This window comes from Tachyglossus aculeatus, chromosome 6 (genome assembly GCF_015852505.1).
Source record: "Tachyglossus aculeatus isolate mTacAcu1 chromosome 6, mTacAcu1.pri, whole genome shotgun sequence".
In the NCBI taxonomy this organism is placed as follows: domain Eukaryota; kingdom Metazoa; phylum Chordata; class Mammalia; order Monotremata; family Tachyglossidae; genus Tachyglossus; species Tachyglossus aculeatus.
In genome coordinates, this window is record NC_052071.1 from 29,726,689 (window position 1) to 29,747,902 (window position 21,214).

Below are 21,214 nucleotides of genomic sequence, written 5' to 3' on the forward strand. Positions count from 1 at the left end.
AAGCAGCCTTTCTTAAACAGTAATTTGGCAACCAGCCTCAAATGACAAAGATATTTTTGCTGCTCTGGGGTGGCAAGGAGTGAGATTGGGTTCAATCAATGTGATATTTATTGAGTGCTTACTATGTTCAGAGCCCTGTGCTAAGCACTTAGAGTACAACAGAATTAGCAGTCATGGTCTCTGCTGGTCTGGGACCTTGGGACTGAGGATTCAGCCTTTTCTCACAAGTTTCAAGCAAGTAGTCAGTTGGATACAGGGAGCCTGTAAGCTCTGGTGTCCGTTGCTCCAAAAAGATTGAGACCTGCTACTATACCATTGCGTAAATGCTGTTCTACTGTTTCCCCAGCCTGTTTTCCCCGATGTACTCCCAACATTTTCACTCTCCATGGTCATTAGTTCTAAGTAAGGTTAAATGTTCATCAGATCTATAAATATTTAACCCGTAATATGATTTATCATTCCCTACATTTCTGTATGACCTTTGTCTTTACTCAGTTTTCTCAGTGAAACTGTGAGAAATGCTGTTTCCAAATATTTTCCCTGCTTTTAAAAACTCCAGTTTAAATCACAGTATACTTTCCTAAAAGAGCTCAGAACTACTGCAAGACAGAGAATCTTAAAGAAATGTAAATCGCTAGGTTGCTATAGCAACTTTGATCTAAATTCTTTGTTCTAATAAGAGCTTTTTCAGAGTTGTGAATGTTTATGAACTGACTCTATTCCTTGGAACAAAGGAAAAAAATACACAGGAAACACAGCTTAATCCTAATGATTTCACCAGAGAATTGGCAATGTTGCTTTGAAAGTGCTTGAGTGCCAACTACTATTAAAATTATTTGTTTCCCTAATTTAGGGTCTAAATTTAGACTAAATCAAAGTCAAGGGTTGAAAGCTTATTTTTTTTGTTAATTTTTAAAATGTTATAGAAGAGATGCCAAGTCATTTTAAACCACTTCACTGGTATCACACCCCTTGGTTCCATTATAACAATCTTTCTTCACAGATTTTGACACATGAAAATGAGAATACAAATTCATTCATTCATTGATTCAGAGAAGCAGCATGGCTCAGTGGAAAGAGCCCGGGCTTGGGAGTCAGAGGTCATGGGTTCAAATCTTGGCTCCACTAATTATCAGCTGTATGACTTTGGGCAAGTCACTTAACTTCTCTGTGCCTCAGTTCCCTCATCTGTAAAATGGGGATTACGATTGTGAGCCCCATGTAGGACAACCTGATCACTTTGTTTCCTCCCCAGTGCTTAGAACAGTGCTTTGCACATAGTAAGTGCTTAACAAATGCTATTATTATTATTATTGTTTAGTCAATTCAATTTTACTTACTGAACGCTTACTTTGTGTACAGCACTCTACTAAACTCTTGGAAAGTACAATACAGCAATAAAGAGAGACAATCCTGCCCGCAACGAGCTCACAGTCTAGAGGAAGGGAGACAGGCATCAATACATGTAAATGGGCATCGATATAAATAAATAAAATTATAGATATATACATAAGTGCTGTGGGGCGAGGAGACGGGGGAAGAGCAAAGGGAGTGAGTTGTGGTGACGTGGAAGGGAGTGGGAGATGAGGTAAAGTGGGGCTTAGTCTGGGAAGGCCTCTTGGAGGAGGTGAGCCTTCAGTAGGGATTTGAAGGAGGGGAAAGTGATTATTTGGCAGATTTGAGGAGTGTGGCCTTTCCAGGCCAGAGGTAGGCCACAGGTTGGCGGCGGGACAGGTGAGATCAAGGCACAGTGAGAAGGTTATCACCAGAGGAGCATAGTGTATGGGTTGCAATGTAGAAGGAGAGAAGGGAGGTGAGATGTTGATAATAATAATAATAATAATAGTAATGGCATTTGTTAAACACTTACTATGTGCAAAGCACTGTTCTAAGCACTGGGGAGGATACAAGGTGATCAGGTTGTCCCACATGAGTCTCACAGTCTTAATCCCCATTTTACAGATGAGGTAACAGGCCCAGAGAAGTTAAGTGACTTGCCTGAAGTCACACAGATGACAAGTGGCGGAGCCGGGATTAGAACCCATGACCTTTGACTCCGAAGCCCATGCTCTTTCCTCTGAGCCACGCTGCTTCTCTTCATATAATTTCAGTATTGTAATGCCTTCATTACAAAAGTCAGATGAAGGTGGTATACTTGTTCTCATCTGCTCACACCCCTTTTATTTCTCAACTCTGAAGAAGTCCTGTTTATCCATACAAATATAATGACAGGCAGTGTGATAGGCAGGTTTTTCAGTGTGTACACTTTTCAGGTTAAACCTGCTCCTATACCTCCTCTGAATTTATTTGCAAGTTTTTCCATGTCTGTTTGTTCCCCATGGAAGAGATAAGTAAATAAAACACACCCTTTAGGTAAATCAATCAATGATATTTACTGAATGTTTATTGTATGGAGAGCACAATATTAACATTTCAAAGTATAGTAAAGTGTATACCACCTCTTCCTTTAAATGAACATTAATGCACCTTCAAAGATCAGTAGGCATAGTAGTGGAACAGAATATAAGATTTTGGAAATAAATTTTCTCTGAATTCTTTTTTTTTAAATTTCACAAGTGTTTTGTAATAATAATAATTATGGTATTTGTTAAGGGCATACTGTGTGCCAGGCACTCTACTAAGCACTGGGGTGGATATAAGCAAATTGGATTGGACACAGACCCTGTCCCACATGAGACTCAGTTTCAGTTCCCATTTTACAGATGAGGTAACTGAGGCATAAAGAAGTAAATCCAAGGTCTCACAGCAGACAAGTGGCATAGCCTGGATTAGAACCCATGACCTTCTGACTACCAGGCCTGTGCTTTATCTACTGTGAGGGATGGAACCCAGTGAAGTTTCCTCATGAGACCCCAGGAGGGAAGGCAGAAGCTATCTCCCCGGGCCAGGCCGGGTTACACCAGATACGACAAACCGGAAGGAGATGAAGGGAAAATAAAACAGCCACATTGCAGGACCTGTTTACAAAAAAACAGGACGCAGCTAACCGAAAAACAGGATGCAGGTTAAACCACAAGGCCACTGTCAGCCTTGTACCCGAGCGCGTGTTGGGTGCTAGCTGCCGCGATTAGATTGTACGCCCTACAATGGAGAAAGGGGATAGTCGGTGGGAGGAAGAGGATGCGTTAGGGCTATAAAAATCAGCTTCGTACAATCAACAAGCGCACTCCCCGGCTGATGCTGTTTGAGCGACGGGGGTAGTGCCCTTTCTCATGAGAAAGAATAAAGACTCTTTCTGATCCTGACCTGGACTCTGATTTGGTGGGTAGAGGGAGCCGCTATCCCACACACTACTGTGCCATGCTATGTCTCATGTTTTTTTTCTAAGTAGCTGTATGGTTGTATTCTTGGGTTTGCATTATTTTAGATAGATGCCATTTGAGAGGCCAGATTTTTTACTCTTATCAGTCCAGAGTGTAAATGGGGTGGCTATGAATTCCTGCCATAATCTTCATTCATTCATTCTTATTTATTTAGTGCTTACTAGGTGCAGAGCACTGTACTAAGCGTTTAGACACATTCGTTTTTTTGAACACCCCTTTGAGATAAAGTTTTCTTTTCTCGTCTTTTGCTTGTGGAAGACGAGTCAAAAGGATTTAATCAAGTGGTTTGCCCTGTGATCTATTCAATTCCCAAATTTATACACCCCGTCCAGTACCTGGGGCTGAATTACTATTGGGTCAGCTACATAGGCTTCCCAAAGTAAGTAAATAATAATAATGATAGCATTTGTTACGTGCTTACTATGTGCGAAGCACTGTTCTAAGCACGGGGTGGGGATACAAGGTGATCAGGTTGTCCCACGTGGGGCTCACAGTCTTAATCCCCATTTTACAGATGAGGTAACTGAGGCCCAGAGAAGTTAAGTGACTTGACCAAAATCACACAGCTGACAAGTGGCGGAGCCAGGATTAGAACCCATGACCTCTGGCTCCCATGCCTGTGCTCTTTCCACTGAGCCACGCTGCTTGATAGGGTACTGACTCCTCAGATGAGGAAACGGAAGCATAAGGAAGTTGTGACTTGCTCAAGGTCACAAAATGGGTAAGTTGCAGAGCCGGGATCAGAAACAATCAATCAGTCAATTGTATTTATTGAGTGCTTACTGTGTGCAGAGCACTGTACTAAGTGCTTGGGAAAATAGAACATTGTGGAGTTGATAGACATTCCCTGCCCACAACGAATTCATTCAATTCATTCCATCGTATTTATTGAGTGCTTACTGTGTGCGGAGCACTGTACTAAGCACTTGGGAAGGTACAGGAGAAGCAGAAGTAGAGAAGCAGCATGGCTCAGTGGAAAGAGCATGGACTTTGGAGCCAGAGGTCATGGGTTCAAATCCCTGCTCCACCAATTGTCGGCTGTGTGACTTTGGGCAAGTCACTCAACTTCTCTGTGCCTCAGTTACCTCATCTGTAAAATGGGGATTAAGACCGTGAGCCCCCCTGTGGGACAACCTGATCACCTTGTAACCTCCCCAGGGCAGTGAAGTGACTTGCCCAAAGTCACACAGCTGACAATTGGCAGAGCAGGGATTTGAACCCATGACCTCTGACTCCAAAGCCTGTGCTCTTTCTACTGAGCCACACTGCTTTGTAATGTTTGAAGTTCCCTTGGGTCACTGGCTTTCTTAGTGTGTTTTAGCACTTTTCTGTCTTAATATTCCTTTCTTGCACCTGGATTTGAACTTCTCATTCATCCCTCCCTCAGCCCCACATTTACATACATATTTGGAACTTATGTACTTATATTAATGTCTGTCTAGACTGTAAGCTCATTGTGGCCAGGTAACCTGTACACCCACTCTGTTGTACTGTTTTCCATGTGCTTAGTACAGTGCTGCACACACACAGTACATGCTTGATAAATATGATTGCTTCTGAGTAACTTGATATCTATCCCAGTGTTTAGAACGGTGTTTGGCACATAGTAAGTGCTTAACAAATACACTAATAAAAATACTAATTGAATTTTAATGTGGATGTTTCTTACTCTCACTTGGAGAGAATGCTGCCAAATTTTCCATGACTCGATCACCTCCCTTCAAAATACTTTTGAAGCATTTTAAATGACTTGATTAGAGTAATTGAAGCTAACTTCACAACATTAGGTAATGTTAGATCTATCTGTGCCATTAAGGTAGGTAATGACAATAGCAGGTGCCTTTTTGTTGAACAGGATTTGAAGGATTGGTTTGCAAGTGAAGAATTTACTTAAGAGCCTGGCAAGACATATGCACTTTACACTATTTCCTAAGGGAAACTTTACTTGGGTATTATTTCTCTTAACCCTTTCTGCCACTTCCTTCTCTCATTCCCTCCCTAGATCCTCCTGGGACTAGGGTGGTCATTCATTTGGTTTTATCCAGGGCAGTTGGGTACGGCACCATTTTTAAAATGACATTTAAATGTTTACTATGGTGCAAGGCACTGTACTAAGTGCTGGGGTAGGTAGATAAAAGGTATTCAGATTGGACACAGTCCCTGTCCCACATGGGGTTCTCAGTCTTAATCCCCATTTTGGCTTTAAGGGGAGGACCATATTGAATTCATCATATTTACTGAACACTTAATCTGGGCAGAATACTGTACTAAGTGCTTGGGAGAGTATAGTATCACAAAGTTGGTAGACACATTCCCTGCCCACAAGGAGCTTACAATCTAGAGGGGGAGACGGGCATTAAAATAAATTACCGATATGTAAATAAGTGCTGTGAGACTGAGGATGGGGGGTGAATAAAGGCTTCAAATCCAAGTGCAAGGATGAAGCAGAAGGGAGAAGGAGTAGGGGAAATGAGGACTTAGTCGGGAAAGGCCTCTTGGAGGAGATGTGATTTTAATAAGATTTTGAAGGTGGGGGGAATAATCGGATGTTGGATATGAAGGGGGAGAGAGGGAATCAACCATAGTTTATTCATTCAATTGTATTCATTCAATGCTTATTGTGGGCAAAGCACTGTACTAAGTGTTTGGGAGAGTACAGCATAAACAACAAATAGACATATTCCTGCCCACAATGAGCTCACAGTCTATATGGGGAGGCAGACAATATAAATAGATAAATAAATTATAGATATCTAGAGATGTGCTGTGGGGATGGGAGGGAGGATGAATGAAGGAGCAAGTAAGAGTGGCGCAGAAGGGAGTGGGAGGGCTTAGGAAGTGCTTGAGTATTTGAGTGCTTACTGTTTGCAAAACACTGTACTGAGCACTTGGGAGAGTGTAATAGAACAGACTACCACGTTACCTACCCACTACAAGCTTACAGTCTAGAGGGAAGACAGACATATATATATATATATATATATATATCCAAATAAATTACAGATATGTACCTAAATGCTGAGGGAGGAGTGAATAAAGGGTGCATATCCAAATGCAAGGAAGGGATATTAAGGGAGAAAAGTGCTAAAACAAACTGGCCATGAAAACCAGTAGTCCAAGGCAACTTCAAATATTACAGAGTAGAAAGAACAGAGATCCTTCAAGGAAAACAGTCTAACCTTCTGGATAACCCATTCCAAGCAACTTGTTGATACAATTGACTCAAGTGGATATACTGAGAAGCAGCATGGCCTATGAAAAGACTGTGGGCGTAGGAGTCGGAGGACTTGGGTTCTCATCCTGGCTCTGCCACTTGTCTGTTGTGTGCCCTTGGGCAAGTCACCTAACTTCTGTGGATCTCTGTTTCCTCAACTGTAAAATGGGGATTTAACACCTTTTTTCCCTCCTACTTAAACTGTGGGAGAGGTACTGTGTCCAATTTAATTAATTTATATCTACCCCAGCGCTTACAATGGTGCTTGGCACATAGTGAGCACTAAAATACCATAATTAAATGTACTTAATTGACTTCAGTATTCTGTATGACAGACTTAGGATGGATTTGTAAATCAGTTTACATTTTCTTGATGAAAATGTTAAAAATAAGTTAGAATTCCTTTAGCCATGATTAAATAAATAATTTGGGGATAGAAATCAGGTTTAATGAAATGCAACCAAAATAATCCATACTTTGTATTGTCATTCATGTAGCATGCATTTTAAAATTTTGTTTTGTGACTCTTGTTCATGTTAAAGACTGCAGTTCCCATCTGTGCAAAGGACATCAATGATCACTTGATGAAAAAATTTGCTTTTCTTTCTGGTGAGTGAACTTCCTGGTGTCTGTCCTGTAAGGTAATTGAATACTCCTAATGAACTCATGCTCTATTTAGCAAAATGTGGCTCAGAGAGAATGAGTGCTACTAGTTAGCACTCCAGCGCTCAGAACAGTACATTGCACATATTAAGCGCTTAACAAATGCCATCATTATTATTAGCTATGATGTTAATAAAACATTTGGGCAGTTTGGAAAAAAAATCTAAAACCTAGGTTTCTTGTGAAGGTACTGTTGATTTGTTAATTTGTTTGGAAATGAATATGAGTTAAGTTTTTTTTTTCATTTTCCACCATCTGGTTGACAGTGCTAATCTTTTTAATATATATTCAATTCTAAACATCCAAAAGTCTATGCAGTTTTAGACTGAATACAGACTATGAATTAATGAAATCTGCCAGTGTATTGGGAAGGATTAAAATTTGTTTAATTTAGTGAAGTTGGAAATCAAACCTGATTCCCAAAATGTGTCCTAGTGTTAAGTTAAAGTACTGAACTTTTTCTTCTGCATGTCCAAGTATGAGAACGGTTGTAAACGAGAAGAATATCCTCATTCTTGGCCTGGTTTTTCTCAAGCACTTTTGCCTCCCAGAGGCTTCTGTGATTTTAGGTTTTTTTTTTCATGTTCCCCTCCTAGCAGATCTCATTAATTGGGTACTTATATAGAGAGGGTAGTTACAAGATTACACAGCCGTGGGTGTAGTACAGGCATGCCTGACTAGTTGTGGCATGTGTTTTGAAACCCGTGCCTATTAGGTGAGTCTCTAGTGCAGGCCTGCTTTCAGGACAGGACAACAAGAAGAAGGAAACAAATTTTTCCATTTCCACCAGACCCAATGGCTAACAGTCATTCTACTGCTCTTAGACTCCTCACCCACTCACTCTTGCTTAGCTGGTCTCCTGCATTTCATTAAATGCCACCTCCCATAGCAAACCTGTCCCTCTCTCTGCCAGGCCAAATCAGTGACCTCCCTAAAGAGCAGATTTAAGAACCATGCTGTACATACAACAAAGTCTTCTCTGGACAGGTAGAAGAAAACCTGTTAGCCTTGTCTTGCTGTTTATCGATCATGGCCTGCTCAAATGAAGCCAAGGAATGCTTAAATATGCTATCGAGTTTGCTTAATCTTCTTGCATAGCAAAGGCCTAGAGGGAAGGAACTGCATCTCTGGGGTCTTTTATTATTTGGTACCCTGACTCCTTAGCCCTTGCCTAGAGTCATGCATCTGTTTTGTGAGTTACTAATTGAAGTAATTATTCTACTTTTAGGTGGTCGAGGGAAGGATAATGACTGGATCATAACATTTCCGGAATATGCTCATTTCAGAGAAGTGCCTGAGGATGCTTTAACGAAAGTTTTGACTTACTTAACATCTGTTCCAAGGTATTGCTGTAAACTTCATTTCAGTTTTTTCCATCATGCCAAATGACCTTTCCAGATCTATGGAAATCAATCAATCAATCGTATTTATTAAGTGCTTACTGTGTGCAGAGCACTGTACTAAGCACTTGGGAAGTACAAGTTGGCAACATATAGAGACAGTCCCTACCTAACAGTGGGCTCACAGTCTAGAAGGGGGAGACAGAGACCAAAACAAAACATATTAACAAAATAAAATAAATAGAATAGATATGTACAAGTAAAATAAATAAATACATAGAGTAATAAATACATCCAAACATATATACATATATACAGGTGCTGTGGGGAAGAGAAGGAGGTAAGGTGGGTGGGGTGGAGAGGGAGAGGAGGGGGAGAGGAAGGAGGGGGCTCAGTCTGGGAAGGCCTCCTGGAGGAGGTGAGCTCTCAGTAGGGCCTTGAAGGGGGGAAGAGAGCAGGCTTGGCGGATGTGGGGAGGGAGGGCATTCCAGGCCAGGGGGATGACGTGGGCCAGGGGTCGACGTCAGGACAGGTGAGAACGAGGCACGGTGAGGAGATTAGCGGCAGAGGAGCAGAAGGTGTGGGCTGGAGAAGGAGAGAAGGGAGGTGAGGTAGGAGGGGGTGAGGTGATGGAGAGCCTTGAAGCCGAGGGTGAGGAGTTTCTGCCTGATGCGTAGGTTGATTGGTAGCCACGGGAGATTTTTGAGGAGGGGAGTAACATGCCCAGAGCGTTTCTGGACAAAGACAATCCGGGCAGTGGCGTGAAGTATGGATTGAAGTGGGGAGAGACGAGGATGGGAGATCGGAGAGGAGGCTGATGCAGTAGTCCAGACGGGATAGGATGAGAGCTTGAACGAGCAGGGTAGCGGTTTGGATGGAGAGGAAGGGGCGGATCTTGGCAATGTTGCGGAGCTGAGACCGGGAGGTTTTGGTGGCGGCTTGGATGTGAGGGATGAACGAGAGAGCAGAGTCGAGGATGACACCAAGGTTGCGGGCTTGTGAAACGGGAAGAATGATAGTGCCGTCAACAGTGATGGGAAAGTCAGGGAGAGGGCAGGGTTTGGGAGGGAAGACAAGGAGTTCAGTCTTGGACATGTTGAGTTTTAGGTGGCGGGCAGACATCCAGATGGAGATGTCCTGAAGGCAGGAGGAGATGTGAGCCTGGAGGGAGGGGGAGAGATGGGAATAGACCAAGGGGGTTGGGTTTAGAGAGACGTTGAAGTGGGTGTGGAGAGGAGCACACTAAGATGCTCAAAGGGGAAAAAGTATTCAGCCAATGGTAACTTTACCCATTTCCATGAAGAATAACACAAGCAAAGAGAAGTGGACTGAAATTATCTGCACTCACTAGCTGACTCACCTGCTGCTCTCTCCCAAGGGGTGGGGGGGAACTCATCTTCTCCCTCCCCCCACGACTCACTAGGAAAGGGGGAGGAGCTGGCTTCCTTTTTGCTCCCCAATGCAGCTTTTCCACCATTCCACCTCCCCTATCCCTCTCTTTCTCTACTTTTGAGGTCCATATCGGCCACCTCTACCACTAGTTAATGGTGGTCATCTACCACCCTCCAGGCCCGGCCTCTGACTTTTTCAATCATTTTGATTCCTTTCTCATATTCCTTCTCTTTTTCTCCATCCCTACATTGATCCTTGGGGACTTTCAGTATCCATGTGGGTGTTTCTGATGGCCTTTTGCTGCCTGCTTCCTCCTTTCCTGAACCTCACAGACCTCTTGCTCCACCCCACCTCCTCCATTTATTAACTTGGGCACACCATCTATCTCCTCCATATCATTCAATCGTTCATTCAATTCAGTCGTATTTATTGAGCAGTTACTGAGTGCAGCGCCCTGTGCTAAGCGCTTGGAAAGTCTTGTCACTGTGCAATTTTCAACTTCACCAGCTCTGAAATTCCTCTATCTGACCACATCCCCTCACCTGCCTTCTCTCCCATACCCACTCCCTACAAATCTGTTTTGTTCCCTCACAGATCTTTTGGCCCCATCTAACTTCCTAAAGTCATCATGCCCCATTTGGTCTCCATACCCAACCTACCTTCTCTTGACACACTAATTGATTCCCTCAACACTGCCCTCTCCACTGTACTCAACTTCTTATTCTTTATTCAACCCTTCCTCAGCCCCACAGCCCTTACCAATCCACCTCCACATCCAACAGAAACGTCTTACCTTCTTCTTTAAATCAATCAGCTCTCCCCCTCCTACCTTATCTCACTGATTTCCTAGTACAACCCAGCCCACATACTATGTTCCTCCACACTCTTACTGTACCTTCATCTTATCTAGCTCACTGCTGACTGCTTGGACATATCCTCCCTCTAGTCTGGGACCCCCTCCCCCTTCATATCTGATAGACTACCACTCTGCCCAGCTTCAAAGCCATATTAAAATCATATCTTCTCCAATGCCCTTCCCTGACTAAGCCCTCATTTCCTCTACTATTCTCTCTTCCACTCTGCTTGTGCACTTGGATCTGCACCCTTTAAGCACTTAATAATAATTAATAATTATGGTATTTGTTAAGCGCTTATTACGTTCCAAGTACTGTTCTAAGCGCTGGGGTAGATACAAGGTAATCAGGTTGTCCCACTTGGGGCTTACAGTCTTAATCCATATTTTACAGATGAGGTAACTGAGGCACAGAGAAGTTGTCAATGCAGTGACTAGGCTAGTGCCTAATCTGAATCATAGTAGGAATCCAGTTAATCTTGGTGATTGGGAGTGAAGGCACATTAATTTTTCTTATTTGCAGGCAACATGAACCTGATATCAAATTTACCCTTATTCTGGATAGACGACTAGATACATGGGCATCTATCAAAATGACCCTTCAACGAATAGCTGTAAGTATTCAATGTTTTTACTGTATTTATGTATATTTCTATATATGTATTTATGCCTTTTGGGGAGAGATAATATATAGCATTGTAATACCTCTAAGTGAGGGTGAATAAATATATCATGATGTGGAGGAAGCAGTGAAGAAAAGGAATCCTACCAAGAGCATGGGCATAGAGGAATAAACAGCTCCACCTACTTTGAAATATGCAGTTAAGTGGTGGTGACTGGATGTTGCGTGGAAAGGCTGCAGAGCTGGAAATCAGGAGACCTAATTCCAGCTCTGTCACCTGCCTCCTGTGTGACTTGTAGCCAGTAACTTAATTTCTCTATTTCAATTTTCTCTTCTGTAAATCCATTACGGTGGTATTTATTAAGTGTTTATTTATTAAGTGTTCACTGTGCGCAGAGCATTATACTAAGCTCTTGGGAAAGTGCAATAAAGCAGAGTTAGTAGTCATGTTCCCGCCCACAAAGTACTTACAGCATAGAGGGGGACACAGACATTAATATAAATTATGGATAAAATGTGGTTAAATACCTTGTTCTGCCATTCTAAAGACTATGAGCCTTGTGTGGGACAGGGACTTTGATCTGATTATGCTATATCTAACCTAATGCTTAAATGTGCTCTCCAAATTTATTTTCAACTGGTTGAATTTCGGTTTACTTCTCACTGTATAGCTAGGTGAAGACTTGTATTTCTGGTTCAGCAAGTCACCACGTTCCTTTTGCATTTGTAGATGAGTTAAGTGCATAATTGGTGGGTTGCTTCACAATTTCTACATTTTCTACTCACCCTTTGCACACCAGAATGCACTTGCTTTTCAATTTGCTGTACATTTAGACCTTTGAATATTTTTCTCTTGTTTCTGCTCATCCCAGTCCCCCTTCATCTATATTTGTGCATTTCTTTTTTCTTCCTTGGGTTCACTGTCCTTCACTTACATTATTGTTTTTGATAACCAATCAGTAGTATTTATTGAGCACTTACTGTGTGCAGAGTACTGTACTAAGTGCTTGGGAGAATACAACAGTTGGTGTTCAGAGCAATTTCCTGTTGTTAACGCTGTCTGATTGTCTACGACACTCAGAAAAATTGTCAGTAATGGAGGGTTAAACATTTTGATTCAAAATGTATATCGCTGAACCATTGATAATTGCATGTTCATATAATAGATATATCTAGATAGATCAATTTTTCCATCTTATTGATGTATCAGCATCATTGTTAGATTCAAAGTACACTTAGTCCTTCAATTATACCCTTTTAAAATCATTGTTTTGGATAGAACATTGTTAGGGAATTAGGAATCATTCTTCCATCCAGCTGTGATGTCAGAAGAAACAGGTGTTTGTATTGATATGACATTGGTTAATTCTCTGCTCCTTGCCTGCTGTGTGACCTTGGGCAAGTCACTTAACCCCTCTCTTACTGTTTGCTCACCTGCAAAATGGGGATGAAATACCTGTTCTCCCTCCTACTTAGACTGTGAGTCCATGTGGAACAGGGACTGTGTGTGGCCTGGTTATTGTGTGTCTAACCCACTGCTTACTGCAATGCTTGGTACATAGCAAGTACTTAAAAAAAAATCCACTACTGTTATGATTAGTGTACAGTGTAGGTAGGAAGGATGGTAGTGCAGTTTACAGAGATGGGGAAACTTGGGGAGGACAGGGTTTGGGTGGAAAGATAAGAAGTTCTGTTTTGGACATGCTAAATTTGTGTACATTCTACCCATTGCCACTCTTTGATGTACCAGACTAGACATCTTTAAAATTATTTACCTGTTGTTTTATTTTAGCCTAGTAAAGGAGAATTAAAGTTTTCCCAAGAGGTACACTGGATAAAAAGTGAATGAAATCAGCACATAGTGTTTTTTTCTTTTTTGCAAGACGGTTTTACTATAGACATTGTAAAGGTGGCATTTATGTTGCCAACTTGCACTTCCCGAGTGCTTAGTACAGTGCTGTGCACACAGTAAGTGCTCAATCAATACGATTGAATGAATGAATGAATTTATGCCATTGTTTGAGAAAGTATTCCAGTACATGCTACATCAAATTTGATATTTAACAAAATATTAACCATTCCAACAGGAGTAAAACTGCTCTATAAGGTGTCTTTATTAATCATTTCTTAGCAAATGGGCTATGTCAAGGAAGATATGTTTTAAGATCCACTCAGACTAGGTTAGCAGCCATTAATGCATATTAATAATAATCTTTCATATACTAAAAGTAACTCTTTTACATAAGATAGTTTATTTAACAGTAAGATTTTATTTTTGCCTTCATGATACACATTTGTTTCAATTCAGCTGAATCAGGATTAAGAAAATGGCTAAGTGGTCATGCTCTTTGCACCACTGTAAACTCAGGAAATCTGCAGGGATCATTATACGGGACTTTAGAGACAGTCATCCAAAAATTGCTAAATGCTAATATCTGGACTCTTGGGACCATGAATAATATGGCTATGAATTGCTTCGTAGAGCCAGCAGAGCTCAAAAAACATGAAGACAACCAAGACATACGAACTTCCAAAAAAGATGTATTCTGCGTGGCCAAAAAGACCACTCAGATAATGCTGTCATCAAATTTTGCTGCTGATGTGTGGCTAGGGAAATGCCTATCAAGAAGGTTAAGAATGGCCCTTGGGAGGTATCAGAGGGTGTAGCATAACAATCTAACAAACTGTGGTGGTGTCCAGTCTTCTATATGACAGAGAATCGGGAGCGGTTTCATCCATATTACCTGTGAGCCACACTTGGCATCAAATAACAAGACTGGATCACAATAGTGAGGGCTTGGAATCATCTACCTCGACAGCTTTGAAACACTGATGATAAAATGTGGGGAGAAGAGATTGTAGCAGGATAGCCAAGCATCAGTCAGTCAGTGGTATTTATTAAGTGCCCCCTGTGTACAGAGCACAGTGCTAAGTGCTTGAGAGAGTACAGTACAACAGAGTTGGTGAACATGTTCCCTTCATAGATATTTTCAGCCACACTTGCCCATTTGGAATCATTGTCACTATCTGGAACGTCATCCTCAGTTATCAATCAGTGATAGGTATTGAGTTCTTAGTACAGTGCTCTGCATGCAGTAAGCGCTCAAATACAATTGATTCATAGTAAGCTCTCAGTAAATATGATTGAGTCATACTAAAGGCTTGGGAGAGTACAATACAACAGAATTAGCAGACATATCTCCTGCCCATAATGAGCTTACAGTCTACAGGGAGAGTCAGGCATTAATATAAATAGTTTATAATATCTAATTTAAGGCAGCGTATATAAGTGTTGTGGGGTTAGGGGTGGGGCAAATATCAAATGTCTGAACACCATGCCAACCTCTTTCACTTCAAGTTTATCCTTTCCTGCCTTAACTCTGCCCTCTCCTCTGCCAGACGAAACTATTTCTCCTCCATTATTGACACCCCTGCCCATCATCCCTGTCAGCTCTTCCATACATTTAACTCCCTTCTCAGGCCCCCGGTTCCTCCCCCTCCTCCTTCCCTCAACCCCAACGATCTGGCCTCCTACTTCATTAATAAAATTAAATCCATCAGGTTTGAGCTCCCCAAAGTCACCCCTTCCCCCCCCCGGCCGTTCTCTAACCCCCCGGCCCTCAACGCTCTCCGCTACTCTCCCATCCTTCCCAGCAGTATCCTCAGAGGAGATCTCCTCCCTCCTCTCAAGTGCTACTCCGGCCACCTGTGCTTCTGACCCTATTCCCTCTCATTTTATGAAATCTCTCGCTCCGTCTGTTCTCCCCTCCTTAACTTCCATTTTCAACCGCTCACTCTCTACTGGTTCCTTCCCCTCTGCCTTCAAACATGCCCACGTCTCTCCCATACTAATAAACCCTCTCTTGACCCCACCTCACCTTCTAGTTATTGCACTATCTGCCTCCTACCATTCCTTTCCAAACTCCTTGAACGAGTCATCTACACGCGCTGCCTTGAATTCCTCAATGCCAACTCTCTCCTCGAACCCCTCCGATCTGGCTTCCATCCCCTACATTCAACGGAAACTGCCCTCTCAAAGGTCACCAATGACCTCCTGCTTGCCAAATCCAACGGTTCATACTCTATCCTAATCCTCCTCGATCTCTCAGCTGCCTTCGACACTGGACCACCTCCTTCTTCTCAACACGCTATCCAATCTTGACTTCACAGACTCTGTCCTCTCCTGGTTCTCCTCTTATCTCTCCGGCCGTTCATTCTCTGTCCCTTTTGTGGCCTCCTCCTCCACCTCCCATCCCCTTACTGTAGGGGTTCCTCCAGGGTCAGTTCTTGGTCCCCTTCTGTTCTTAGTCTACACTCACTCCCTTGGTGAACTCATTCTCTCCCACGGCTTCAACTATCATCTCTACACTGATGACACCCAAATCTACATCTCTGCCCCTGCTCTCTCTCTCTCTCTCCCTCCAGGCTCGCATCTCCTCCTGCCTTCAGGACATCTCCATCTGGATGTCTGCCCACCACCTAAAACTCAACATGTCCAAGACTGAACTCCTTGTCTTCCCTCCCAAACCCTGCCCTCTCCCTGACTTTCCCATCAGTGTTGACGGTACTTCCATCCTTCCCGTCTCACAAGCCCACAACGTTGGTGTCGTCCTCGACTCCGCTCTCTCGTTCACCCCTCACATCCAAGCCATCACCAAAACCTGCCGGTCTCAGCTCCGCAACATTGCCAAGATCCGCCCTTTCCTCTCCATCCAAACCGCTACCCTGCTCATTCAATCGCTCATCCTATCCCGACTGGATTACTGCATCAGCCTCCTCTCTGATCTCCCATCCTCCTGTCTCACCCCACTTCAATCCATACTTCACGCCGCTGCCCGGATCATCTTTGTGCAGAAACGCTCTGGGCATGTTACTCCCCTCCTCAAAAATCTCCAGTGGCTACCAATCAACCTACGCATCAGGCAAAAACTCCTTACCCTGGGCTTCAAGACTCTCCATCACCTCGCCCCCTCCTACCTCAACTCCCTTCTCTCCTACAGCCCAGCCCGCACCCTCTGCTCCTCTGCCACAAATCTCCTCACTGTGCCTCTTTCTCGCCTGTCCCGCCGTCGACCCCCTGCCCATGTCATCCCCCTGACCTGGAATGCCCTCCCTCTGCACATCCGCCAAGCTAGCTCTCTTCCTCCCTTCAAAGCCCTACTGAGAGCTCACCTCCTCCAGGAGGCCTTCCCAGACTGAGTCCCCTCCTTCTTCTCCCCTTCCCCATCTCCCCCACCTTACCTCCTTCCCCTCCCCACAACATTTGTATATATGTTTGTACATATTTATTACTCTATTTTATTTGTACATATTTATTCTATTTATTTTTTTTTATTAATATGTTTTGTTTTGTTGTCTGTCTCTGCCTTCTAGACTGTGAGCCCGCTGTTGGGTAGGGACCGTCTCTATATGTTGCCAACTTGTACTTCCCAAGCGCTTAGTACAGTTCTCTGCACACAGTAAGTGCTCAGGAAATTTGATTGAATGAATGAATGAATAAAGGTCACAGATCCAAGTGCATAGATGGTGCAGAAGGGAGAGTGAGCCAAGGGTAAAAGGGCTTAATCCGGGAAGGCCTCTTGGAGGAGATGTGATCTTAATAATGCATTGAAGGTGGTGAGAGTAGTAGTCTGGCATATGTTGCAGGGGAGGGAGTTTCTGGCCAGGGAGAAGACGTGGGAAAGCGGTTGGCGGTGAGACAGATGAGATCGGGGCACAGCGAGTAAGCTGATGCTAGAGGAGCAGAGTGTGTGGGCTGTAGTAGGAGATCAGTGAGATGAGGTAGTATGGGGTGAGCTGAGTGCTTTAAAACCTAGGGTAAGTAGTTTCCATTTGACGGGGAGGTGGGTGGGCAGTCGTCGGAGGTTCTTGAGGAGTGAGTAGACAATTATAAGAGCAGTATGATCATTTTAACGTATGACAGTATACAAGGCTAAGGGACTTTACTTCAAAGTCTCATTTAAAAAATGTTTTATATTAACTTTAGTTTTTCAGGTGACGCAGTTTAGGGTTAAAGTTTTTGTTCCTTTAAGGTTTTTTAATCTTTCAGAAGTGAGTCACGTTTTAATTTTCATAGCCTGAAATTTAAAGGACATTTCACATCCACTGGTTTCAGTTTTTATTTTCTTGGAAAGCAAGAACAGTAGCATGGCGTAGGAGAAAGGGCACGGGTCTAAGAGTCAGGGGACCTGTTTTCTAATCCTGTGTCGCTTGCCTGCTCTGTGTCTTTGGGCAAATCACTTCACTTCTCTGTGTCTCAGTCCCTCATTTGCATAAAGGGGGTAAATAGCTGTTCTCCATTCATTGTGAGTCCTCTTGGGGTAGGTATTGTATCTGACATGACTATTGGGTATTCCTGTAGTCTGAAACCTCACAGTGGGCAGGAAACATGTCTACCAACTCTGTTATACCATAATCTCCCAAGCGCTTAGCACAATACTCTGCACACAGTAAGCTTTCAATAAATATGATTGACCTACTCCAGCACTCAGCACAGTTCCTGACACATAGTTACTGCTTAACAAATAACACTATGTTCTTCTTCTTCTTATTATTATTATTGAGAAGCAAAGAGCTCCTTTTTTAAAAGGAGCTCTCTGGAAAGTGTCCAGTTCAACTGATGAGAATTTACTCCATTCATTTATATTTATTGAGTGCTTACTGTGTGCAGAGCACTGTACTAAGTGCTTGGGAAGTACAGGTTGGCAATATATTGAGACGGTCCCTACCTGACAACGGGCATATACCTGCACCATTGTTTTACCACATCACCAAGGGTATTTCTAGCTCCAGGTTATTGTATGGGGAAGCGATGTCTTTCAATTTTGTATAAGAACAAAATTCACCTCTTGAAAGGAAGCCATTTTTAAAATGAGTTGAAAATTTGGGCTCATTTATAAACAAGGATGAATGGGAATATTACTTTTATGCATTTTGGTGAATCAGGTACAAGATCATTTACAAACAAATTCATTATTTAAATTTTTATGTTTTATGTTGTGATACCTTTGAAAATTGGTAGCAAAGATATATCTAATTTTTCTTTTTTAAAATATTTTAAAGTGGGGAGAGAACCCTAAGCTTTGTTGTCATTTATATAATTTCTTTGTCTTCAACTGCATCCAGCTTTCTGTGAGATTCCTATCAATACACAGTAGGATATTTGAAAATGAAGACATTTAAATATGGAAGAAAATCTATTATTTAATTTTTTTAAACAAATAAATTAAGGCGAGGGACACCACAGTTGGAGTGAATAAAAACCTGGAAGCCGGTAGTAACTTCCCCGAGATTTTTAGCATTCCACCTTAAAAATTGAACTCATCCTAGAAACAGAGTCTGTACCACCAATACTGCTGAAATCTCTGAGAGTGCAAGAAGGATAAATGACTATCCGGATATGCCTGATCTTCTTGAGCAGGCCAGCTCCAGATCATTCACCAGGTTGTCAGGCTTCTTATTTATGGAAATAAAAACCAACGGTAAATAAAGAGGAGCATCAGGGGAATCAGACTGTCGGACGTGTAACCAGGGACAGTGTCTTTTTCCAGTGCCGCTACGGCGGTAATGGAAGCAGCTGCAGCAGCTTTGTTTGATGTAGGCTTTCAGCAGCAGTTCTTAAATACCTCATGCGAAGTGGATCCTATTTCATCAATGCCGAATTGACAGTTGGAGAAGACGACTTTTCCTCTGTGTAAAAGACATGGCAGAAGCAAACCCCCCAAGAGGCAGGATGAGGTTCCCAAGGAATGCGGTAAGGGCTCTGCCTGCAATCCTGTAAAGCATATTCCCAAGTTCAAGTGCAGAGATGCTGCAGCATGGGGGCGAGTGCTGTGCTATAGCACAGACTGCCGTATGGGGTTTTTTTTTTTAAGGACAGCCAGAAACAATGGAGTCTTGTTTTTGCATGAATTGCTCTGATGTGATATCTCTCCTGCCGACCATGAAACGTCCACGGGTGATTTAGTGAACTTGAAGAGGTAGAGGATCATTTAAATAATTAGATTTCAAATGCCTCAGCAACCACATTGGTGATATTTTCTGGACATGAAGCAGAATCTTCCTTAGATCCTGAGATGATTAAAAAACAGAATCAGCCAAGGGTTTCATCAAGGGGTAGATACCAGGGAGTTCTATGAAGGTTTTCTAAAAGAGAAATAAATATTTGGAAAGGTAGCACTTTCCGGGGTGTACCTAAATAAAGGGAAAATATCCTGGAAGAATTGATGAAAATTTTTTTTTTTTTGGTTCATGCCTAAGGCCACAATTTGAAGTTCCAGAATTCCAGGTGCTTGTTATTGGGCACAGAGTGTTGATCCTTTTTCTTAAAGTCAAGGAAAAAGAAACCCACAACTTTTGAATCTGCATTGTGATTTGTCTTAAATCAAAATTTACTTGCTTTTCTTTCAAGGTTCAGCACAAACAATAACTTTTCCCATCTCACTGGTTCCTTCTCTGATAAATTGGAAAGGTTATACCCTTTACTCCTGTATACTTTAAAGGGAAACATGAAGATAATTAGAGTGTAACATGTAATTTCAGGTAACATTTGGGGTTTATTCATTAGGAAACAACATCAGAGGAAAGGTAACTGACTTTACTGTAATTTAACTGAGGCATAAAAAGAAGTAAATAAACCGATTAATAACTGGTTGCAAGATTTGGAATTATACATTTTGCTATTTTTCTCTCAATGTAATTTATTTATATTAATGTTTGTCTCCCCCTCTAGATTGTAAACTCATTTTCTTTCATTCATTGAATGAATGAATGAATGGAGTTCTGTTTTAGACATGTTAATCATTATCTTGTATTGGCAGATGGATTTAAAAAATACCTCTTGCAGCACTTTTTTCATTTGCTAACTTAACATGTCCAAAACAAAGCTCCTTGTCTTCCCACTCAAATCCTGTCCTCCCTGTGATTTTCCCATCACTGCAGGCAGCAACACATTCTATAGTATCTCAGAAGCCTTTAACCTTGGAGTTATCCTTGACTCATCTTTCATTCATTCTATTACTAAATCTTGTTGGTTCAACCTTTACAACATTGCTAAAATCTGCCTTTTCCTCTCCATCCAAATTGCTACTATGTTAGTCAATCCTGCCTTGATTTCTGTATCAGCCTCCTTGCCGACCTCCCTGCCTCCTGTCTTTCCCACTCCAGTTCATACTTCACTCTGCTGACCAGACCATTTTTCTACAAAAACATTCAGTCCATGTTTCCCCACTTCCCACGAACGTACAGTAGTTGCCCATCCACCTCTGAATCAGACAGAAACTCCTTACCTCTGCTTTAAAGCACCATCACTTTCTTTTTCTCCTAAAGTGAAAGCTTGCTTTTAATAACATGTAAATCTAAAGTTTAGTAGTAATATATTTTGTTGGCCATTTTCTTCCCCAGAGTGACACTGTTTACTTTCTAAGTAGTTTCAAATTCAACTTCATCCTATATTAATATTTTTACTATTGTTATCATATTTGTTAAGCTAAACACTGTAGTAAGTACTGAGAGTAGATACAAGCTAATCAGATTGAGCATAGTTTAGGAAGGAGACATCATACGGTATAGTTGGGGTTCTTCAGTGCTTGCTGTGTGCTAAACACTGACCTAAATGCTGGGGTAGCTACAAGTTCAGATACAGTATCTGACCCAAATGGGACTCACAGAGGAGATATCGTTTACAGTTTAGAAGTCGAACCATTTTCCTTAAAAAAATTTCCAATTCCCAAGCACTTAGTACAGTGCTCAAGCACTTAGTATATCTCCTGTTCTTGCTTTACTGAC

The 21,214-nt window shown here is 42.1% G+C and overlaps 1 protein-coding gene across 6 annotated transcripts in view; it reads left to right on the plus strand.

Moving 5' to 3' along the window:
• Positions 1 to 21,214, plus strand: part of MCF2 (MCF.2 cell line derived transforming sequence) — an 85,597-nt gene that overhangs the window by 10,848 nt on the left and 53,535 nt on the right. For 3 of the 6 annotated variants that reach the window (XM_038748641.1, XM_038748643.1, XM_038748645.1), the window contains exons 1-3: positions 7,092 to 7,167; positions 8,450 to 8,564; positions 11,330 to 11,420. In XM_038748641.1, the coding sequence (XP_038604569.1) occupies positions 7,092 to 7,167; positions 8,450 to 8,564; positions 11,330 to 11,420 (282 nt within the window). Of the gene's footprint in view, positions 1 to 7,091; positions 7,168 to 8,449; positions 8,565 to 11,329; positions 11,421 to 18,661; positions 19,182 to 21,214 lie in introns of those variants that run through there. The other 3 variants (XM_038748646.1, XM_038748644.1, XM_038748647.1) reach the window with 2 other exon arrangements.